At 56.1% G+C, this 17,497-nt stretch overlaps 2 protein-coding genes across 10 annotated transcripts in view; one reads left to right on the top strand and one right to left on the bottom strand.

Annotated features, from left to right (window-relative positions):
* The first annotated feature begins 641 nt into the window (after positions 1–641).
* CIMIP2B (ciliary microtubule inner protein 2B) lies at positions 642–3,940 on the top strand. The gene is made up of 6 exons (XM_013200531.3): positions 642–900; positions 1,397–1,614; positions 1,862–2,019; positions 2,508–2,658; positions 3,026–3,235; positions 3,589–3,940. The coding sequence occupies exons 1-6, from the start codon at positions 857–859 to the stop codon at positions 3,675–3,677; spliced, it is 870 nt and encodes a 289-aa protein (XP_013055985.1). The 5' UTR covers positions 642–856; the 3' UTR covers positions 3,678–3,940.
* Positions 3,941–4,087: 147 nt separating this feature from the next.
* RUSC2 (RUN and SH3 domain containing 2) overlaps positions 4,088–17,497 on the bottom strand; it is a 54,380-nt gene continuing 40,970 nt past the window's right edge. For 8 of the 9 annotated variants that reach the window (XM_066987646.1, XM_066987644.1, XM_013200526.3 and 5 more), the window contains 10 exons: positions 15,427–16,203; positions 14,714–14,914; positions 13,706–13,849; positions 12,524–12,600; positions 10,321–10,495; positions 9,366–9,471; positions 8,539–8,585; positions 6,059–7,028; positions 5,635–5,808; positions 4,088–5,461 (listed from right to left, as the gene is read on the bottom strand). In XM_066987646.1, coding sequence (XP_066843747.1) covers positions 5,281–5,461; positions 5,635–5,808; positions 6,059–7,028; positions 8,539–8,585; positions 9,366–9,471; positions 10,321–10,495; positions 12,524–12,600; positions 13,706–13,849; positions 14,714–14,914; positions 15,427–16,203 — 2,852 coding nt within the window. In that variant the 3' untranslated portion in view covers positions 4,088–5,280. The remainder of the gene's footprint in view (positions 5,462–5,634; positions 5,809–6,058; positions 7,029–8,538; positions 8,586–9,365; positions 9,472–10,320; positions 10,496–12,523; positions 12,601–13,705; positions 13,850–14,713; positions 14,915–15,426; positions 16,204–17,497) is intronic. The other variant, XM_013200529.3, reaches the window with a different exon arrangement.

The following is a 17,497-nucleotide window of genomic DNA, read 5'->3' as shown; positions in this document are numbered from 1 at the left end:
AAGTGTTTTTGCAAAAAAAAAAAAAAAAAAAAAAAAGGACTGTTGTCTGCTTCTACAGGCTCTTTGCTCTTTATTTTTATCTTACTGATAAAATCTTTACATCTCACCTGCCTGATGCTGTTTTGTGTCATCTTGCCATGACTTCAGCTCTTTGAAGAGCACCTCTCTGTTCCAAATAACCTCTGGCCCTAGTATTTAGCCCTGCTGATTCCCCGCTGCCTTTTGATACCAGGAGCTCTGAAAGGCTGCCTTAAATCCTGTCACAGGCTACTGGACAGTGCTGCTTCCTTTGGGTACATCTTACTCAAGTTTCCGCTTTTCATGCATTTCCCCTTTCTGAAGCTGAGCAAGATGCCACTGGACTTTCCAAGCTTTTTTTCTGGTGGTTATTTAGGGTCATGGAAAGAAAACCATGGTGGGCAGCTCTTGGCTGACACCAGGCTCAGCCCAGCCCTGCACAGAGCTCAGTTTCCCCTGGATCTGGATCTTCCTCCCTGGATCCTGTGCCGGGCTGCAGGCTCCTGCTTCAGCACCCCGGGGTGCTGCCACCAGCGGGGTCACACCAGCAGGGGCCCAGGGACTGGATCCTGTGAGCCTGGGCTGGGCCAGCCACTGTGTGGGTCTCAGCGTGTCCCCAGGCCTTGTGCTTAACACTGGGGCTGCCTGTCCTGCCCTGTGAGCATCCCTTCCCACCTCTCCGTGCCTGTCCCCAGGGCAGGTTCCTGGTGCTCAGGTGGCTCCTCCCTTCCCAGCCTCCTGCAGCCATCACGGAGAGGTGTCTGCGCTGCTCCAGCCCTGCCAGGCAGCCGAGGATCCAGCCGAGGACCCATCCACGGCCACAGCCTCTGCCCCACAGATGAGCCAGGTCCTGACTCCTCCAGACCCCAGCTCCATCCCTGGGTAAGCACCAGCTGCAGGGGACCAGTCTCCAGGAGCAGCAGCGTCCTTGTGCACTGCTCCCTGTGCAGGCTGTGCCCCTTTTCTCCCCCCCTCCAGGCTCCCCCAGCCCCACCGGGCACTGCTGCTGGTCCCCAGCTCCCTGGGCACTTCCAGTCCCTGCCCCACCACCCAGGGTGTATTTTTCCCCCCGTGTTGGGGAGGGAGGGAGCCAACAGCTCTCAGGACGCTGTGTACAGGGCATCCATAGCAACCCTGTATGGCCACGGCCGTGCCAGGGAGGCAGCAGCAGCCTGGAGCAAGGTGGCACAGCCACGGGACCCCCCCCAGTCCCGAGCACTGAGGGACCCCAAACAGCCTGAGGAAGGCAGGCTCTGGGGCTGGGGAGCCAGCACGCGTGTTTCTGTTAGCAGCCAAGGCAGGCATGGCGGTGCCACAGGGCTGGGACACGCTGGTGGCCAGGGGCCGTCCCCCACCTGCCCTCGCTTTGCTCTTGCAGCTACGCCGGTCACCGTGCACACTGCAGGTTGAGCGGGAGGAAACCGTACGTGGAGCTGAAGTCCCCACCCCTGCACAGCCCCAAGGTCCAAAGCTCCCACCGGACGGTGCTGCAGCCGACCCACGGGTCCTGCTGGGGAGCTGCGCCCCCGCGGCTGGGAGCTTGCAGGGGGGCAGGCGCTCAGCCCCCGAGCTGCGTGGCCATCCCTGGGTATACAGGTAGGAGGAGGCCATCCCGCCTGGCATGGTGACCTGCCTGTGCCAGCACCCAGCGCTGCCGCCCCCTCCCTGCTCTTAGCCCTTACAAAGCATCTCTGCTCCCACTGCACCTCCCATTCCCCCACCCCCCCATGCCTTTACCTCTCCTAAAGCTGGGCCTCAGAGCCCCATCACTGCTTCAGAGCAGAACCGTGCCGTGAAGCTGGGCTCCCCCTTGCTTTCCACCTGATGGATGCTCTGCTCCCAGGGTTCATCCCCAGAGCCCAGCACTTCTTTGCCAAGACTTACTCCGAGATCTGCAAGGAGGCCAGGAGCAGCTTCGCCCAGCAGCGGCTGGGATCTGCCCACGAGGAGCAGGAGCGGAGGACGCGGCTGCTGTGCCAGGACCCCGCGCAGGACCGTGACGTGAGATGGGCAGGACCCAGTGTGCATCGCGTTGTGGGACCAGGGCTGTCCCCGGTGGGCAGGGGGACTTGGGGCACCCGCACCATGGAGGGCAGGGGGACATGGGGCTGGCTGTTGTGGGGAGTCAGTCACCAGGAGGTTGAGAAGGACTTTGTTTGGTGGCAAGGGTCCTGCACTCTTTGCTACAGTGGAGGCTTACTGGGTTTGGGCTCGGGAAGGCATCCATGTATGTGACATTACTGTCTTGGCTCCTGTCTTCTCTGGAGGTGCTCACAAGGCTGTGGGGCAGCAGCCAGCACCCACCCCTCCCTCCATCACCACCAGCACCCCACCGCTTCCACCTTTCTGCCACCACGTCCCCTGTGCTGAGGGCTGGCTGAGTCTCCCTCCCCAGACAGGGACCAGCTCCAGGGCACAGCAGCACCAGAGGCTCCTCTCCCTGCTCAGCCTGCCCCCGGCAGTACTCACACCTCAAATATCCTCACCAGGACCCTCCTGAGCCAGGTAACCACCAGGGCCACCCAGCCACAGGAGCAGCAGCAGCCGCCACTGCCCCGTGTGCATTGCCGTGTGCATTCTGGGCACAAGGATCCCCCTACTCCATGGAGGATGATGATCCCCGAAAATATTTCATCTCAGGTGAGGATGCAAGGAGGGGGATAGGGCTGGGATGAGAGGGGACAAGCATGGTCCCTAAGCACTCCATTAATAGCCACATCTTGCAGAGCTCCACTGGGGTCTGCCTGTATCCCCAAACAAGGATCTTCCTGGCAGCTTCAGCAACATTTAGGGTCATCCTTCAAGGGCAAGGATAGACCCACACACGCACACATTTGCCCCTTGCCCTGTTTGGGGGCACTGTCCTGATGGTCTCTCTGCACTCCCTTTGAGGCAGGAGGTTTGGAGGGGGTGGTGGGCATGGGGTGTCCCCTGGGTGAGTTGGGGGGTGCCAGGACTACTACGGGCTGCTTGCAGCCCTTGTTACAGACAGCTCTGACCCACGCAGGCTTCACGGGCTTTGTGCCCCGTGCCCGGTTCCTGATCGGGACAGGCTACCCGATCACCACCAACCGGGCCCTGCTCGAGTTCAGCCAAATGACCCTGAGGAAAGGCGGCAGGAGTGGGACCGAGAAGGGCGGCGCGGTTCTCTCATCCCTGGGAAAGACCTACCCTGCGGACGGGGGTCTGCTGCCTCGTTACACGGGCTACGTCCCAGGTGAGCACCCCAACACACACCTCCCTCGTGCACGAGTCAGTGTGCTCCACTAAACCTAGTTTTGGGGTGCAAAAAGGTGCTGCAAAGGTGCTCCAGGCATAGCTTTTCCCTTCTCCCAGGAGCTGCCAAGGTGTAAGGGGAAGGGATGGGCTCTGGGGGCTTGCTTCCGCAGGGTTTGGGTCCAATGCTCATGCCAGCCTAAGTGCCAGTGCCCCAGGGCTGTTCCCTGTGAGGTGACCCACAGCCACTGAGCCTTGCGGACAGGTTGTGCCAGGCCCTGGGTCCCAGCCCCACAACCCATCCCTCACCGCCTCCTCCCTGCGCTGCTCAGGACCTCCTCCCGCTGCCCGCAGGTTACAAGTTCCAGTTTGGCCGTACCTACGGACACCTGACTCACAATGCCCTGGGCCTGAGCACCCTGGAGAAGAAGATCCCAGACTGAACTGGTGTGAACTGCTGTCCGAAACCTGCTTGGTCCCTGCAAGCACGCACGGGGAATAAAGACGGGGCACTCTGGCACTGCCAGAGCTGGAAAAGGACAAAAGAACATGGGCTCAGCCAGGACAGCGGGGAAAGGAAACACCAGGCAGGGGCAGCCACATCCAGCCTGGGTCTGGGGATTCTCTGGAGGGGTGCAGAAAGGACCTCTGGGTGATACAGGGACTGGATCTAGCACTCTTGGGCAGGTGGCAACCATCTCTTCCCTCTCCCATGGTCTGCCATGAGCCAAGGACAGCAGGGGACAACCTATCTTGCTCTGAAGGTCTGCTGCTGGAGGCAGGAAAAAGCCCAGGTATCTCCCAGGCCCTTCTCAGGGACAGGCTGAAATCAAAAGGCTGCAGAGCAAGGGACCTCAATCAGCACCTTTTTTATTAATATGCATCATAAATAAAGAAATAAATAAAGGCGAGACACCTCGTTCTAATGGGGAAATACAAATTAAATACGGTGCGACGTCCGCTAAGCGATGTACAAGCAGGAGGTAACCTTGCAAGACCAGGGCCCCTCGCCACGGGGAAGCCAGCTCAGGCACAACGCCGTGAGCAGCACCCACCCGGCCAAGGCACCAAATACTGGCACGGCCTTTCATTAACACTGTCCCCCACCCGCTGGGCAGGCAAAGACGCCCACCCCACCCCAAGAACATGGCAAGGCAGGGCTGGGCTGGCATTGCCTCTGCCGGGGAGCCCAGGACCCCCAGCAGCCCCTTGTGCATGACACTTGCCCCTGACCGCACGCCATGGGGAGCATCCCCTCCCAGCCCAACCCTCCATCCCCATCTCCCTGCTCCCTCTGGGAGCATCCCCTGCTCTCCCTGCCAGGAGCACGGCCCCCGTTTCCAAACAGCATCCCACCCCCAGCCCTGTCGGGGACCCTGCCCTCACCCCTTCCCCTCCCGCCCCCCTCCACCGAGCATCCCAGGGCATCCGAGGCACTGGCTCCCTGCTCAGCGTGGAGGGCGCGGGGGCACCCCGCGGCACCCGGCTCCGCACAGGGTGGCACTACCCAACCCGGACCTACATCACACCGAACATCCACGCGCCTTCCTCACGACCCAAACACCCTCGCTCTGCACACACACGCACCTCATTTCCCCTCCCGTGGCCGTGGCCGGGCAGCGTGGCAGTGCACGGTGCTCCCACCCCGTGGCGATGACGCACTGCCAGCATCCTGCACCCTCCAGAGTGAAACTGAGCCAGCGCCACGCTGGCAGGGACTGCTCGGATCCCTGCTACGTACAAGCCCACCACCTGCGGGTGCTGGAGGTGGCGTGGGGTGGAGGGGGCTCAGACGGTGCCCGGTGTGGCTGCATGCACGGCGATGCCTGGCAATACGAGGTGCAGCTCGCGGAAGGCCCCGTGGCCGGTTTGGCCTTTGGCAGCTGCACGAGGAGGAGCAAGAAGGAACCACCTACGGTTACTGTATTCTGTAATGGCAAGAAAGGTAAGAAACTAGCAAGAAGCTGTGTCTGTTCCTCTGGCAGGGTGGGCATCCCCAGAGGAGCCTCAGCAGCCCACGGTACTGTGCTTGGCCTCCCAGCCACGTCAGTAATCCTCGTCCTCCGGGTGGGTGACGTACATGATGGGCACCAGTCCCTTCTCGGAGCCGAGGCTGCACTGCAGCCAGTCACCATCCACCTTGGAGATGACCTGCAGGATGTCCCCTTTGTTGAAGCTCAGCTGTCCTGCCTCGGTGGCGATGTGATGGCAAAGAGCTTTTACCTCGCTGTGGGCAGAAAGAGGGGAAAAAGGGTTAGATCACCGCAGGATGCTCACGCCGCTGAAGCCCAGGGACCAACAGGGGGGCAGAACTCCCTCCTGCTGCTACATCCAGACCCATGTGAACTCCATCCCACCGTGTCCCCAGCCCCTGTGGGACAGCCACATGCCACTGCTCACCAGGGAGGGTTGGGACACAGCCCCCGGGCTGGCCGTGGCACGGGTGACACTTCAGGTGGCTCTGTCCGGGGGGGCTCTGGCTCAGGGGCTGCTTCTCGCCACATGCTTGCCCCAACCGTCTGGGCCACCAGCTGGAACACAGACTTGTCCAGGCTCAGCCAGCCGGAGGGCAACCTGCAAGAAGGAGACAGAAGTAGGTCGTGGTGGGGAAGGCAACCTCTCACGGCAAGGTCATGCCTGAGAGGTCTGGATCATGCACAACATGCACTGCAGACCCCAGACTGTTTCCTTCCCAAGAGACCCAGCATCCCCCAGACACACCAGGTGTGGAAGACCTTCCTATTCACCTCTGATGTACCACCACAGTGTAGCCCAGAGCCCAGCTTAACCAGCCCCTCCAGCCCTAAGCCACCCATGTCCCTACCTGTTAGGTTGCCTGGGCTCTTTCTGCACCTTCCTGGACCCAAACAAGTGTCCCCACTTGATGGGCTGGCTGCTCTCTGACGCACTGCTGCTGCTCTCCTCTTGGGGGGCTGCTGCTGCTCCCAAACTTTGCTGAGTCCCAGTCTCCTTCTCCTTGCTGCGCTTCAGCTCTGTAACCACTGAGTCTGGGGGGCTGCCCATCCAGAAGGGCCAGCTCCGCTCCTTGACCTCTTCACCGGCTGGTACCTGCTGGGGCTTTTCCAGGGGCTCTTCCACAGCTCCAGGACTTGGCCTGCTGGTGGCCTTGGCCTCCAAGATTCCTTCAGCGATGGGGCAGGCTTCTGCACCCTCCACCACGCCTTCACGTGGAGGTGGTGCCCTGTGGTTCTCAGCTGGCCTGGGGACACCACTCGATGCCTTCTTCTTCTTTTCATAACGGATGAGCTTCGAGCCTTCAGTCGAGCCCTCGATGTAAATCTGAGAGCTCTGCATGAGCTGGTACCACCAGCCCGCCTGCTTGTCTTTCTTCCCTTCCCACGTGCTCTCTTGCACCTTCCTCTGCTCTTCCTCCCTGTCCCCATCTCCGGAGGAGGCCCCCACTCCTTTGACCCTCTCACTTGCAGCTTGTTCAGGGCTGTGGCCTGGTGACACGCCACCGTCTCTGCCACCCACTTTGCATGCTTCAGGGGCAGTGCTGCAGCCATCGGGATCCTCGCTGCTGCCCCGCGTCCGCATCAGCTGCAGTGTGGAGTGTGCGGAAAGCAGCAGGTCCTGCTTCACACGCAGCAGCTCCTTCTGCTGCTGCTGCTCTTTGCCCATCTGCATCAGGTGGTGCTCAAAAAGGAGGTCTAGGTTGAAGGGCAGCAGGGAGAGAGGCTGGAGAAGGAGCAGGAGCTCCTCGAACAGAGGCTGGCACACACTATGAGACAGGCACAAGAAGCCCACCGGCTGGTAGTGTGCCAGGATGATATCTGTAGGGCAAGAGGCAGTGGTTAGATGAGAGGCTCCTGCCACCTTTGCCAAGCCACCAAGAAGCTACTGGGGAAAGGAACTGAGCACTGGTTTCTGGTCACAGCTGTGGCTGCAGTGTGAGGCTCAACACTGGGGCAGGGAGCACTGGGCAAACTGGCGCAGATCCTGCTTCCTGCAGCCACCACCTGCCTGTCAGATTACCCACTGGAGCAAGCAACCTCTGTCACAAATGCCAGAGGAGCAGGGTGCAAACGAAAAGCATCAGAGGTGGTTGTCACACATTAAGATTCTCTTTTCCAGCCCCCTGGATATGAACAAGGATCTGCAGATCTGGGCCAGTACCAGTGCCCTACAGGGAGAGGTGTCAGGGACAGCTGAACGCAGCCTTTCCAGGGATCTGGCTGGGCTGGACCACGGATCCTAACAGAAAATAAAACAGTATTTCTACCTGCAGCATTCATCCTACACTTCCTTTGGACACTTCTGCACTGCCCCACCACTAGCTTTGCTGTCAGGTGTCACTAACAGGACAGAGTTTGGCATAGGCTTTGTGCCTGTTTGCAGTGAGTTAACCAACTTACACCACAGAGAGGATTTGCACTTCATCTGCAAACCCTATGCCTAGCCTTCAGCCACTTGGCAGCCCCACCTCAGACTTTCAGTTCTTAATGATGGCTTGAAACAGAAGATTCGCAACGGTTGTCTTCTGCTCCAGAAAAACAGGGTGCTTCCTCTCGTTACACCGGTCACTACAAAGGCAATCTGCTCCAAAGTGCTGACAGAACATATGGACCAAAGCAATGTCTGCTGTCAGCCCCCAAACCTGCTAGAAGATACCGGGCTGGACTTCTTGCAGTGCATGGGGCCCTGGGCTGAGCATGCACTGAGCCAGCAGCACTCTCAGGGAACCCAGTAGGTCGAGGGTGTCTGCCTCACGGTGCACTTAGCACTTAGTCATGCTGCTTCCAGGCATCAGGCAGCTTGGTTGTTGCTGCTAGGTTATCTACACACTCCAGAAACACTTCTGGCTGAAAAGAAAAACAACAGATACATCCAGGAAAATCTGCTGTTTGTTTGCCTTAAGGCTTTCCTTTCTATTTCACATGCCTCAAGGATTTCATGTAAGTGTTCACACTTCCAGTTCTACAAAGTTCTCAGGCACTGGGCAGGGGACACAGACATTTGGAGAGGGTTAGATCTGGTCTCCTGAGGGTAGACTGAGGTATTTGTACTTTAGGATATAGCCTTGGCTACCAGCTGCAGCTGGGAAGGACACAAGTGGGCAGGCCCTCTACAGGTCAGGTGGAGGGAGCGGCATGGAGCTTTGATTTCCACCTCCCTTCCTTTAGCTGAGCAGCCATCCAGCAACATTTACACCAGGAATGCAATAAAGTCTAGCAGAGAGGAGCAGCAGTGAGAGACCGCCAAGAGACAAACAGGGCCCAGAGCTTAGACCTGTGCTGCACAATGTGCAGAATTTGGTCCTCTTTGCAGCCCACAGCCTCTTACCTTCATGGTTGTAGAGGTGGTTGAACCAGAACTCCAAGGAACGGATACTATAGGAAGGGATTACGGGCAGGGAAGAAGAGAAAAAGCAAAAATCAATTTATCCCCTTCATCACTCCCATCAGCACGCACTGAGCACAGCCACCCAGCCTGTGAAGGAGCAAACCTGTTTGCTTTGCAATGTGGCATTGTGCAACTGTAACCCCCAACAGCCATGCTCCCAGCAAGTTTCCACACCGCTTAGCTCCTATATAAAGAGCTTAGCTTTGCTGAGAAGTGCTTACATGGAAGTGGCAAATCAACTACAAACATGAAATCACTGCATCAAGCTTGGCCCAAAAGATGCTGGCATCCTGCGCCAGCAGAAGAGTGCTGGGCCAGCCTGGGTCGGGAGAGCAGGGCATAGCTTGCTCCTAGGGGTCCCACAATATTTGGAGGTCTTGGGGACTCCATTGCATTTACTGCAGCTCTAGGAAGCAGTGTCACAGGGATTTTCAGGAGTAATATATGCATATGTTATGTCAATCCCTATATGAGTCCTGACAGACAGACTCTTCCCACCTAGCATTTTGGGGCCAGAATAAGCTGACAAAGTTCTTCAGTGGGCTACAGCCAGCCCTTCTCAGTCCTGGCCTGGTAGGGGTAGGTTTTGATCCCTCTGGTGTTCCCTGAAACTCACAGCTTCTTCCTTCCCTCACCTACAGCTGGGAAGCTGCTTCCCAGGTTTCTTAAGTCTTTTCATTGGCCACTGTGCCTGCTTCTGTTCAAGGAGCAGCACCTTCTGCCAGCCCCGGACAATGGCATGCAGTCAGCCCAGGGAGCCTGCTTACTTGAGGAGGCCGAAGATGAATGCGTTGAACCTCATGTTGTGGTTGGTGAGCTCCGTGTACTGGCTGATCTTGCTATAGAGGCTGTGCAGCAGCTTGGTAGAGGGGCCTGTCGAGAGAATCAAAATGCTGGGATTGGTTGTGGTCAGCAAAGTCAAAACAGCACCGCAGGAAGCAGCCTTCAGGCATAGCCAGAAGGTGTCTGAGCTCCCATGCCTACAATGTGCCCAGCTCCCATGCCTACATGACCCTCCACCGGTCACCAAGATGAGTTCACTCCATTCCAACAGTGAGATTCCACAGAGGAGATGGGTTGCAGTCTTTCTCAGGCTGTCAGTCCAAAACTTTGGGAGAGTTTCAATGCATGAAGGTGCCCCAGGGACCTGCTTCCCCCAGTTCAGAGACAGTCATGGCCCTCGGCTCAGAATCACCAGGCAAAAATAACATTGCAGTTGTTGGTTATAATTTGAGGTGTTTGTAATCACAGAGAGAACCCCAGAGCTGGAGATGTGCCACAAACAGGCTAGAAGGCTTCCCAGCCCTGGCTGTAAGCTCTTCATGATGCAGAAGTCAGTGTGGGCCTGCCATCTGTAACCTCAGAAAGGAGTTCTGCTGGATGGTAGCCACTGCCACGACCCGGGGTGCAGACTGGTACTAGCAGAGGGTGCAGGTGACATGGCCATACTTGAAAGCAGCAAGCTTTGTGTGCAAATTTTCTTATAGATCAGGCTGGAGCACAGCTCTGCCTTACACCTGCAGCTGTGCAAGGCTAAAGATGAAGGTTTAGAGACAACCCAGAAACTCGGGGTGGCAGGGGAAGAGAATTTTTTTTTTTTTTGTCTGGGCTTTTTTTCATTGCTAGGGCCTGTTATAGCAGAATTTGGACCTTCCCCAGCACCTCCCAGCCACAGCACAGCAGTACCACAGAGTGCCAGGCATCACCACACATCCTCCATACCTAGTTGGGTGGATGCCTCCACCACGCTCCAGGGGATGTTTCTCCTCTGGCCAATGATCATGTCTAGGACGTAGGCCTTGAGCCCATCACTCAGGACGTCCCGGACAGCTGGGCACAGGTATTTCAGGATGAGATGTCCCACATTGGGGCTTACGGAGCTGTTCCCAAGTTTGGCCTAAGGGAGAAGAGGGAACAGGGAGAGGGTTGGTAATTGCTCTACATGGTACAAACACACGCAAACATCCCAGGCCCACTTGCCTACTACAGTCACCTAGCTGGCAATACTCAGGCTATGATGAAGCTCAGCAGCTCCTGGAACAGGCAGACTCTTCCTCTTCACCCCTGCTGCCTCACAAAACAATTCTGGGTTGCTTTGTGCAAGGTTTGGCCCAGGCTGAGATAAGGCAACGGCTTGTGAAGAGAATATCCCAGCTTGGAAAGAGGATATTCCAGTTAGAAGGGATACCCAGTTCTCCTCACGAGTATACCAAGGCTGTCTTGCTGGAGGAAGAAAAGAGATGGGACTTCCTCTGCTGCCATAGAAGATTTTCATGTTGCTATTTTAGAAGCAGGAAGCAGCAAATGACCTAGGAACTTCCAGCACAGAGGGGTTAAAGAACACTTAACTCAGTGACGAGCTGAGCTATAATTCCTGGGGATTACTATAAATAAACAGGATGAGGGGAAAATGGCTGGACAGAGCCCAGGCTGAAGTGAGGAGGCATGTAAGAGCCCAGCATCAAGCAGGGAGGGACACATCCTGCTGCATGCAGCCCTTGAGATGCCAAGGGTCAATCCAGAGGGGTCAGCCCTGGACCTTACACATCATGTTGGTAGTCCAAGGCAGCTGCATTTGCGGCACATATTTTACCAGCTGAGCTGGAATTACACTGGCCAGTTGGCACGGGTCCACAAAGTCCTGAACTCAGACTGAACTTCTGGGTCAGGAATAATCCTGCCAGATCCATCAAGCGTGGGAGCATCATGTACAGGTGCTGCCTTTTGACAGGTGAATGCTCAGCCCTTGGCACTCTGACACATAAAGAAACACCAGATCAAAACCATAGCATTGTCTGGCAAGTAAAGTAATGGGCGAATGTTGCAATTATTCCCCAAACCAAGACAACAAGCACAGGAAATTCACAGTGAACTTTTCAAAAAGCTGTGGAAATCCAAACAGCTCAAGTTACACTGCACAGCAATCTCTGCCTCAGCAACAATTGTAATTAGTGGCAAATTACTCTGGGCTGTGAGATAAGACTGAATTGGCTTGGAATCTGTCCTAGTCAAGTTTCTCCTTAGGGATGGCACTCCAGGGGAAGTTATCATCTTCAAACAGTGTTACAGTGCTGCCACAGAGTCTCTGCAGCTGAAGGATGCTGTTCTGGTTTGAGAGGAGGCACCACAAGCATGCTGAGCATCACAGGACTGAAAACACTGTCTGGGTTAAACAAGCAAGCTTGCTCTGCTTGTGTTAGTCCAGAAATGAGCAATGAGGGGAGCACAAGCCAAACACGGCCATTGGCAATCAAGATGCACTCTGAAGCCTGTGGGTACATGGTAAGGGCCATAGGGAAAGACCACCCGCCCAAGATGGGCAATGACTAACACATTTTTTTATCATTATGGAGTCCTGTCATACATCAAGGAACTGCACTGTGCTCTGCCACCGGTGCCAGAACACAATCATGAGACAGATGGAGAAAGGAGACATAACTCTCCACTATATGAGAAAAAAGAGCCATTGTACCACATCAGACCAGAGGTCCAGCTGGCCTGGTATTCTCTACCTGGTAGAGTATATCATGAAAGTACATAAGAAACAGTCAAACCGGAGCAAAAACATATAATACCTCAATTTAACAATGCTGTCCCAGAGTACAACTAGGACTACCTAAGGTGGACACTATTCCTTTGTGTGTAGTAGACATCAATGAATTTCCCTTCCCTGTATTTTTCCAATCTTCCCTTAAACCCACGTAACCTTTTGGCATCCCCAATATCATGCAGCAAGAACTGTCACACATTTACTGTCCGCTGCATGACGAACAATCATGTTTCTTTGTTTTGCTCTTGGTACTACTAGCTTCACTTGATGCCTCTTAGTTTTTGAACTGGAAATAATGGAGAGGCAATATTTCTCCATCCTCTCTATGTTTCTCATGATGTTGAGCAGCCATACTGAACTGAAAGCAAGACTTACCTTCACCCCTGGATCCCTGCTGGTTCCAAAGTGAGCCACAATCAGGTCGACAGCAGTGTTGATTGCCTTCACCAGAGCTAGAGGGAAAGAGAATCAGAGCTGCCCGAGGGGCTTCTAGGACAAACCCAGACCAAATGCTTCATGAAGAAATCAGGCAGGGGTATTTCCAGGCCGTGTCAGCACACGTAGTCTCTCTGGGGACATGATCAGCTCATGCCTCATCTCTGCCACAAGCATGTAAAGTCTGTCCTAACTCCTCAGCAAATCTATCCCTGCTGGTTCCAGCACTCACACATCAGCCTGGCAGTAAGACAAGCTCTAGAAGTGGCTGAAGACATAAGTGGCTGATTAGACATCCTGTCAAATATTCCCAAGGGACATGGAATATCACCTCCATTGCACCATCCCCTGTGGGAGCAGAAATGGGGCCTGAGGCAATGACAGGGCAGAAACCATGCATTTGGCAGGGGCTAACAATCCAGTGGTGGGTAATCTGACATCTGCTCCAGCACAATGCAAGAACACAAGTGGAACAGAGGGGAAGGCTGCCCTCTGGGAATCACCATCACACAACTGGTAAGGGCATGGGGACCTTTCTGCACATCACTCGCTTCTGACATGACACAGAGGCAGCTGCCACAACCCTGTCCCCAAGTCTGCATCCAGTATGGGTCCAATCACTTTCTCTAACCCTTTGATATAAAGGGTGAGGGAATCCTTTCTCCCACCCTTTGATATAAAGGCTTCACCACACAGGACCCAACAGACCTTTTAACTACATCACACACTCAAGCTAACACCTGCAGCACCACACAGATTCCGAGGTCTACCCTTTATATTGAGACGGGGTGGCTGCATGCCCTGTCTTAGGGTCATGCTCCCACGCCTGCCTGCTCTCTTCGCACATTCTTGTGGACTTAAGGCATTTTCTCATCACACTTCCTGGGACAAGCAGCTCATATATACTCTGTAGCATGTGGTAAGGTGCAGAGAACACATGAACATGTCATGGAAACAGCTGGCAGTCCAGAGGGGACATCTAGTTATGATGTTACAGCAGAGAAGAGCAGGCAAAGAAACCATTATGTCTACAGAGATGAGGTGAGAGAGAGAAGCACCGTTTGCCTTATGCTGTGCTATGCCACATTCTCCTCCACTGCCACAAGAGACACATGGACTCACCCTTCTTCTGCAGCAAATCGATAGAGATGGACTCCGTGTTGCCATCCGGGGAGAGGCAGAATTCAGCTGGGGGCTTCTCAGCTAGTGAGAAGTAGTCAGGGAAGAAGTCAGTGTAGGTAAGCTGGAGTTGCCTCATGGACTGTCCTGCAGGGTCAAGACAGGAGAGAGATGGGTCAGCCCCAAAGCCTTTCCCACATTGTTTTTCCCAGAAGCAGGCTGCACCAGCAGGATTCTTCCCGTCTCTCTGTCCAAGACTGGGACAGCAAGGCTAAAGGCTTGCTACCCTCCCAGAAATGTTTTGCAACATGTTCTACCCTGCAGCTCACCCAACACCCAGCTCCAGCTTGGCTGGGTACCCACGGGCACTGGAAGATGCTGTGGGAGGCTCACCTGCATGGGCTGGTGCTAAAGAAAAACTCACTGCAGCGGATTCTCAGGGCTGCTGTGCAGGTAGCCCCAGCAGGGATGCAAGTGGGTCAGAAGAAGAGCAGACTGAGAATCCCTACTTGTCACTCACAGGCATGGACAGGCAATAAGCAACATGCCTTCTGCCTGGCCCCTGGGATGGGCTCTGTTTCCAAGGGGAGACCTCTGCAGGAGTCCTGAGCTACAGCCCAACATCTAGCATGGGAGAGATGCTGGGGCAGATGGGCAGCCACTGGGACACAGACGTGAGATCTCCAAGGGGTACAACCCCTGTATAAGACATGAACTACAAGCTGGACACAGGCCTGGAGCACTTGCTGAGGTTTGAGCTGGCCTTTCAATCTGGCCCAGAGCCAGACCTGACTGTTCTCAGCTCATGGGGAAGCAAAGAGGCTCCACGTGTTGTACCGACCAGTAAGGCATCTTTCACCTTCCTCTTGCACCCCTCAGCCCCACTGTGAGCAGATGCCTCGACCCTCCTGCTCAGAGCTGGCAGAGCAGTGATGAGGCCAGGCATAGCTGGGACATTGTACCTGAGCCCCGAGGCCACCCCCAGACCCCCGGCAGAAGGGCGGTGCGCACCGTTCAGCTTGCAGTGGAAATTGTTGGTGTTGAGGGTGCCGGGGAACTCAAAGATGGGGTTCCCCCGGTTCAGCCGGGGCTCCTGCTGCCTCCTGTCGAGGCTGCTGGCTAAGCCGGGCAGCCCCGAAACGCGGTCCAGGCCCAGGGGGTTCCTCCGCCTGTACTCTCGCCACTTCAGCGCTTGAGGGGAGAGGTGGTTCGCTGCAACGCCGCAGGCAGCGTGCACCCGATGAGAGGACGCGAGTAGACAGGAGGACGTGGAGGGCAGACGGGGAGAGAAGGATGAGAAGGGGGAAGAACAGAGAAAGAGAGACAGCAAGTTAGTTGAAGTCCGGCAGCATTTCAGGCCGTTAGCACATATACACAGGGGGAGGTGGAGGCCACAGCATGGCACAGCAGGGCAGGAGCCCAATGGCCTGGTGGCTGCAGGCACAGGGGGAGCGGGTTCAGGGTGCCAGCACCCAGCATGGGGAGCTGTAGGATCAGCATCCCTCCCAGGAGACACTGTGTAGGAGCCAGGACTGAAGGGACATGCTCTTAGCACACGACTTTCTTTTGCAGGCAGTGATCACAAGAGCTGCTGGATGCTGCAGCACCCAGGTGCCATTTTGGCTCAGGTTGCTGCTGTGGGAAGGGAGGTGCTATAGAGGGCAGCCACAGCCAGGGAGCTGGAGATGTTCCCCACCAGCACGTCCTGGTGGATGGGTACCTACCATTGAGGGGCCGCACTCCCATGCTGCTCAGGGGACCAGAGCTGCTGGTCTCACTGCCACTCCTCCAGTGGGGATCTGCACGGGCTCCACCTCGGCTCACGGGCACACCGCCCAGGGAAAGGGGCAGGAGGGACCCACTGTGGAGTCGGTACTCAGAGAGCGGTGGGCTTGGCTCCAGCGGTGCCTCCTTCTTGGGAACGAGCCTGGGGTTCTCCTTTTGCCTCAGGGCATCGGCTTTGGTGACTTGGGAGGGTTGCATGGCACTGACAGCAGGGGAAGACCTGGTAGGAAGCAGGTTGGCAGAGATGGGGCAGGACCTGCTCCTGGGAGGCTGGCTCTCTCCAGCTCTCTCCGCGGTGGGTGAGGAAGAGGAGTCCACGCTCTGAAAGAAAGGCACGTTGCATCGCACGGGAGAATAACTGCCCAGGGGGGACGGCCGGGTTGTCTCCGGGGCTGGCTTCTTGATGCAGCCGTCGTTGAGGGAGGCAGCTCCATCCGCTGAGCGCTGGGTCAGCAGCGTGCTGTGGGCTTGGCTCCCCGCTGCCTGCTCCGCCAAGGTGGCAGAGGCCTGGGAATTGGAGGAGATCTGCTGGCTGGCAGGCCGGTTGCTGGACAAGCTGTAGAGTTGTGAAAGGCTGGAGGCAAAGTGGCTGTGCAGAGCACGGGCCTTGGGCGGCTTGCTGAAGTGGTGCTGGAAAACAAAGGGCTGGATGGGCAGAGTCGTGGGACGCTGGTCCTTGCTGTAGCGCACCACAGGCTTGCTGTCTGTGCCGCCACCTTTGGGGAGAGAAAGGGGGACAGCACGTGAGGATGGGCAAAGGGACAATCATCGTGAGCTCGGTGGGTCACAGGCAAAAGGGAACATGCTCTCAGCTGTGGGAGGAAGAGGATGAGCTAGACACCAGTGACAAAAGCAGAGTGGTTCAAGTCTGAACCAGTTACACACATGAGCTGGCAGGGTAAGGACACGTAACTCCTGTACCTGTTCTCCCCCAAGGACACAGCTCCCTTCCTCCCTCTCCCTGTACCAGCCCCTACTGTTCTCAGTGAAATCAGGCCCACAGCAGAGTTAGAAGCTTCCAACCCTGGGAAAAGTTAGTCTGCCCCAGCAAATGATGGACAAGGATTTCCTAAGGGTGTGCACCAGGCTGATCTCCTATGCATGAATGGCTGCTGTTCCTGATGGGGCCACATCCCAAGGACAGAAATTAAAGGTGATCCACTGTGTGCACAGCGCACAACACACCTGACCAGGCTGACCAGGTTCCTTGATCGCCATCCACACCGCACCCCAGCATGGCCGGGCAGGTCCTGGCTTAGATCCCTGCCACTCCTCCAGCCCACAGCAAATCCTGGGACAAAGATGCTGAGGGCCTGTAGGACCTCTCACAAGCAGACCCTCAATGTTACCTGCTCCCCAAGGGGTATGCCAGCCCTCTTTCCCTATAGCTTGCCTTTAGCAGGGATTGCTTTCCCTCTGGTCTCTTATCAGACCCTCTAGGCGTGCATGTTGCTCTCGGTTGGAGACATGCAATGCCTATGTCAGTGTGGAAAGCAATTCAGGTGCTACAGGCTTTCCCACCAAGGCAGCTGGTACAATTACCCTGGTAATGGCCATGTGCTCCTCCAGAGGGGCCTCTGCTGCAGGCCTATGCACTGTAGAAGAAATGGCCAGGATGCTACAGCAAACACACAGGGCTCCTCTAACCTCTGTAGGGCTCATAGTGTAAGTGCTGGCAGAGACAGATCTCCGTGAGCCCTGCATCAAGAGGGGACTGTTGGCTATGCCGCTTCCCTCCCTGTCTCTGCCCCATATGGATCCAAAACAGAAAGGCTAAAAACTGCCCAGCAGTTCCCTTCCCTTTGTCTGCTGGGAACATGGCTCTATGGAGCATCTGTAAATCTGTCTTGGGAGCTAAGGGCAGGTCATGGGCTGGGGGAGTACAGCACCCTGAAAGGGAGTCAGAATGAGACAGTCCTCCAAGCTGCATAGACCCTGAGTGCTTATCCTCCCTTACACGATATGGGAGGTTTGCACAAAACCTCAGTTCTCTAAAGAAATAGAAGGACA

This window comes from Anser cygnoides, chromosome Z (genome assembly GCF_040182565.1).
Source record: "Anser cygnoides isolate HZ-2024a breed goose chromosome Z, Taihu_goose_T2T_genome, whole genome shotgun sequence".
Lineage (NCBI taxonomy): Eukaryota > Metazoa > Chordata > Aves > Anseriformes > Anatidae > Anser > Anser cygnoides.
The sequence above is the reverse complement of the archived record's forward strand: the minus strand, read 5'-3'. Positions and strand labels throughout refer to the sequence as shown.

Coding starts and splice junctions, on each gene's coding strand:
- CIMIP2B (XM_013200531.3), top strand. CDS start 857: ATGAGCCAGGTCCTGACTCCTCCAGACCCCAGCTCCATCCCTGG. Junction 2,659..3,025: donor CCGAAAATATTTCATCTCAG/GTGAGGATGCAA, acceptor TGACCCACGCAG/GCTTCACGGGCTTTGTGCCC. Junction 3,236..3,588: donor TTACACGGGCTACGTCCCAG/GTGAGCACCCCA, acceptor CGCTGCCCGCAG/GTTACAAGTTCCAGTTTGGC.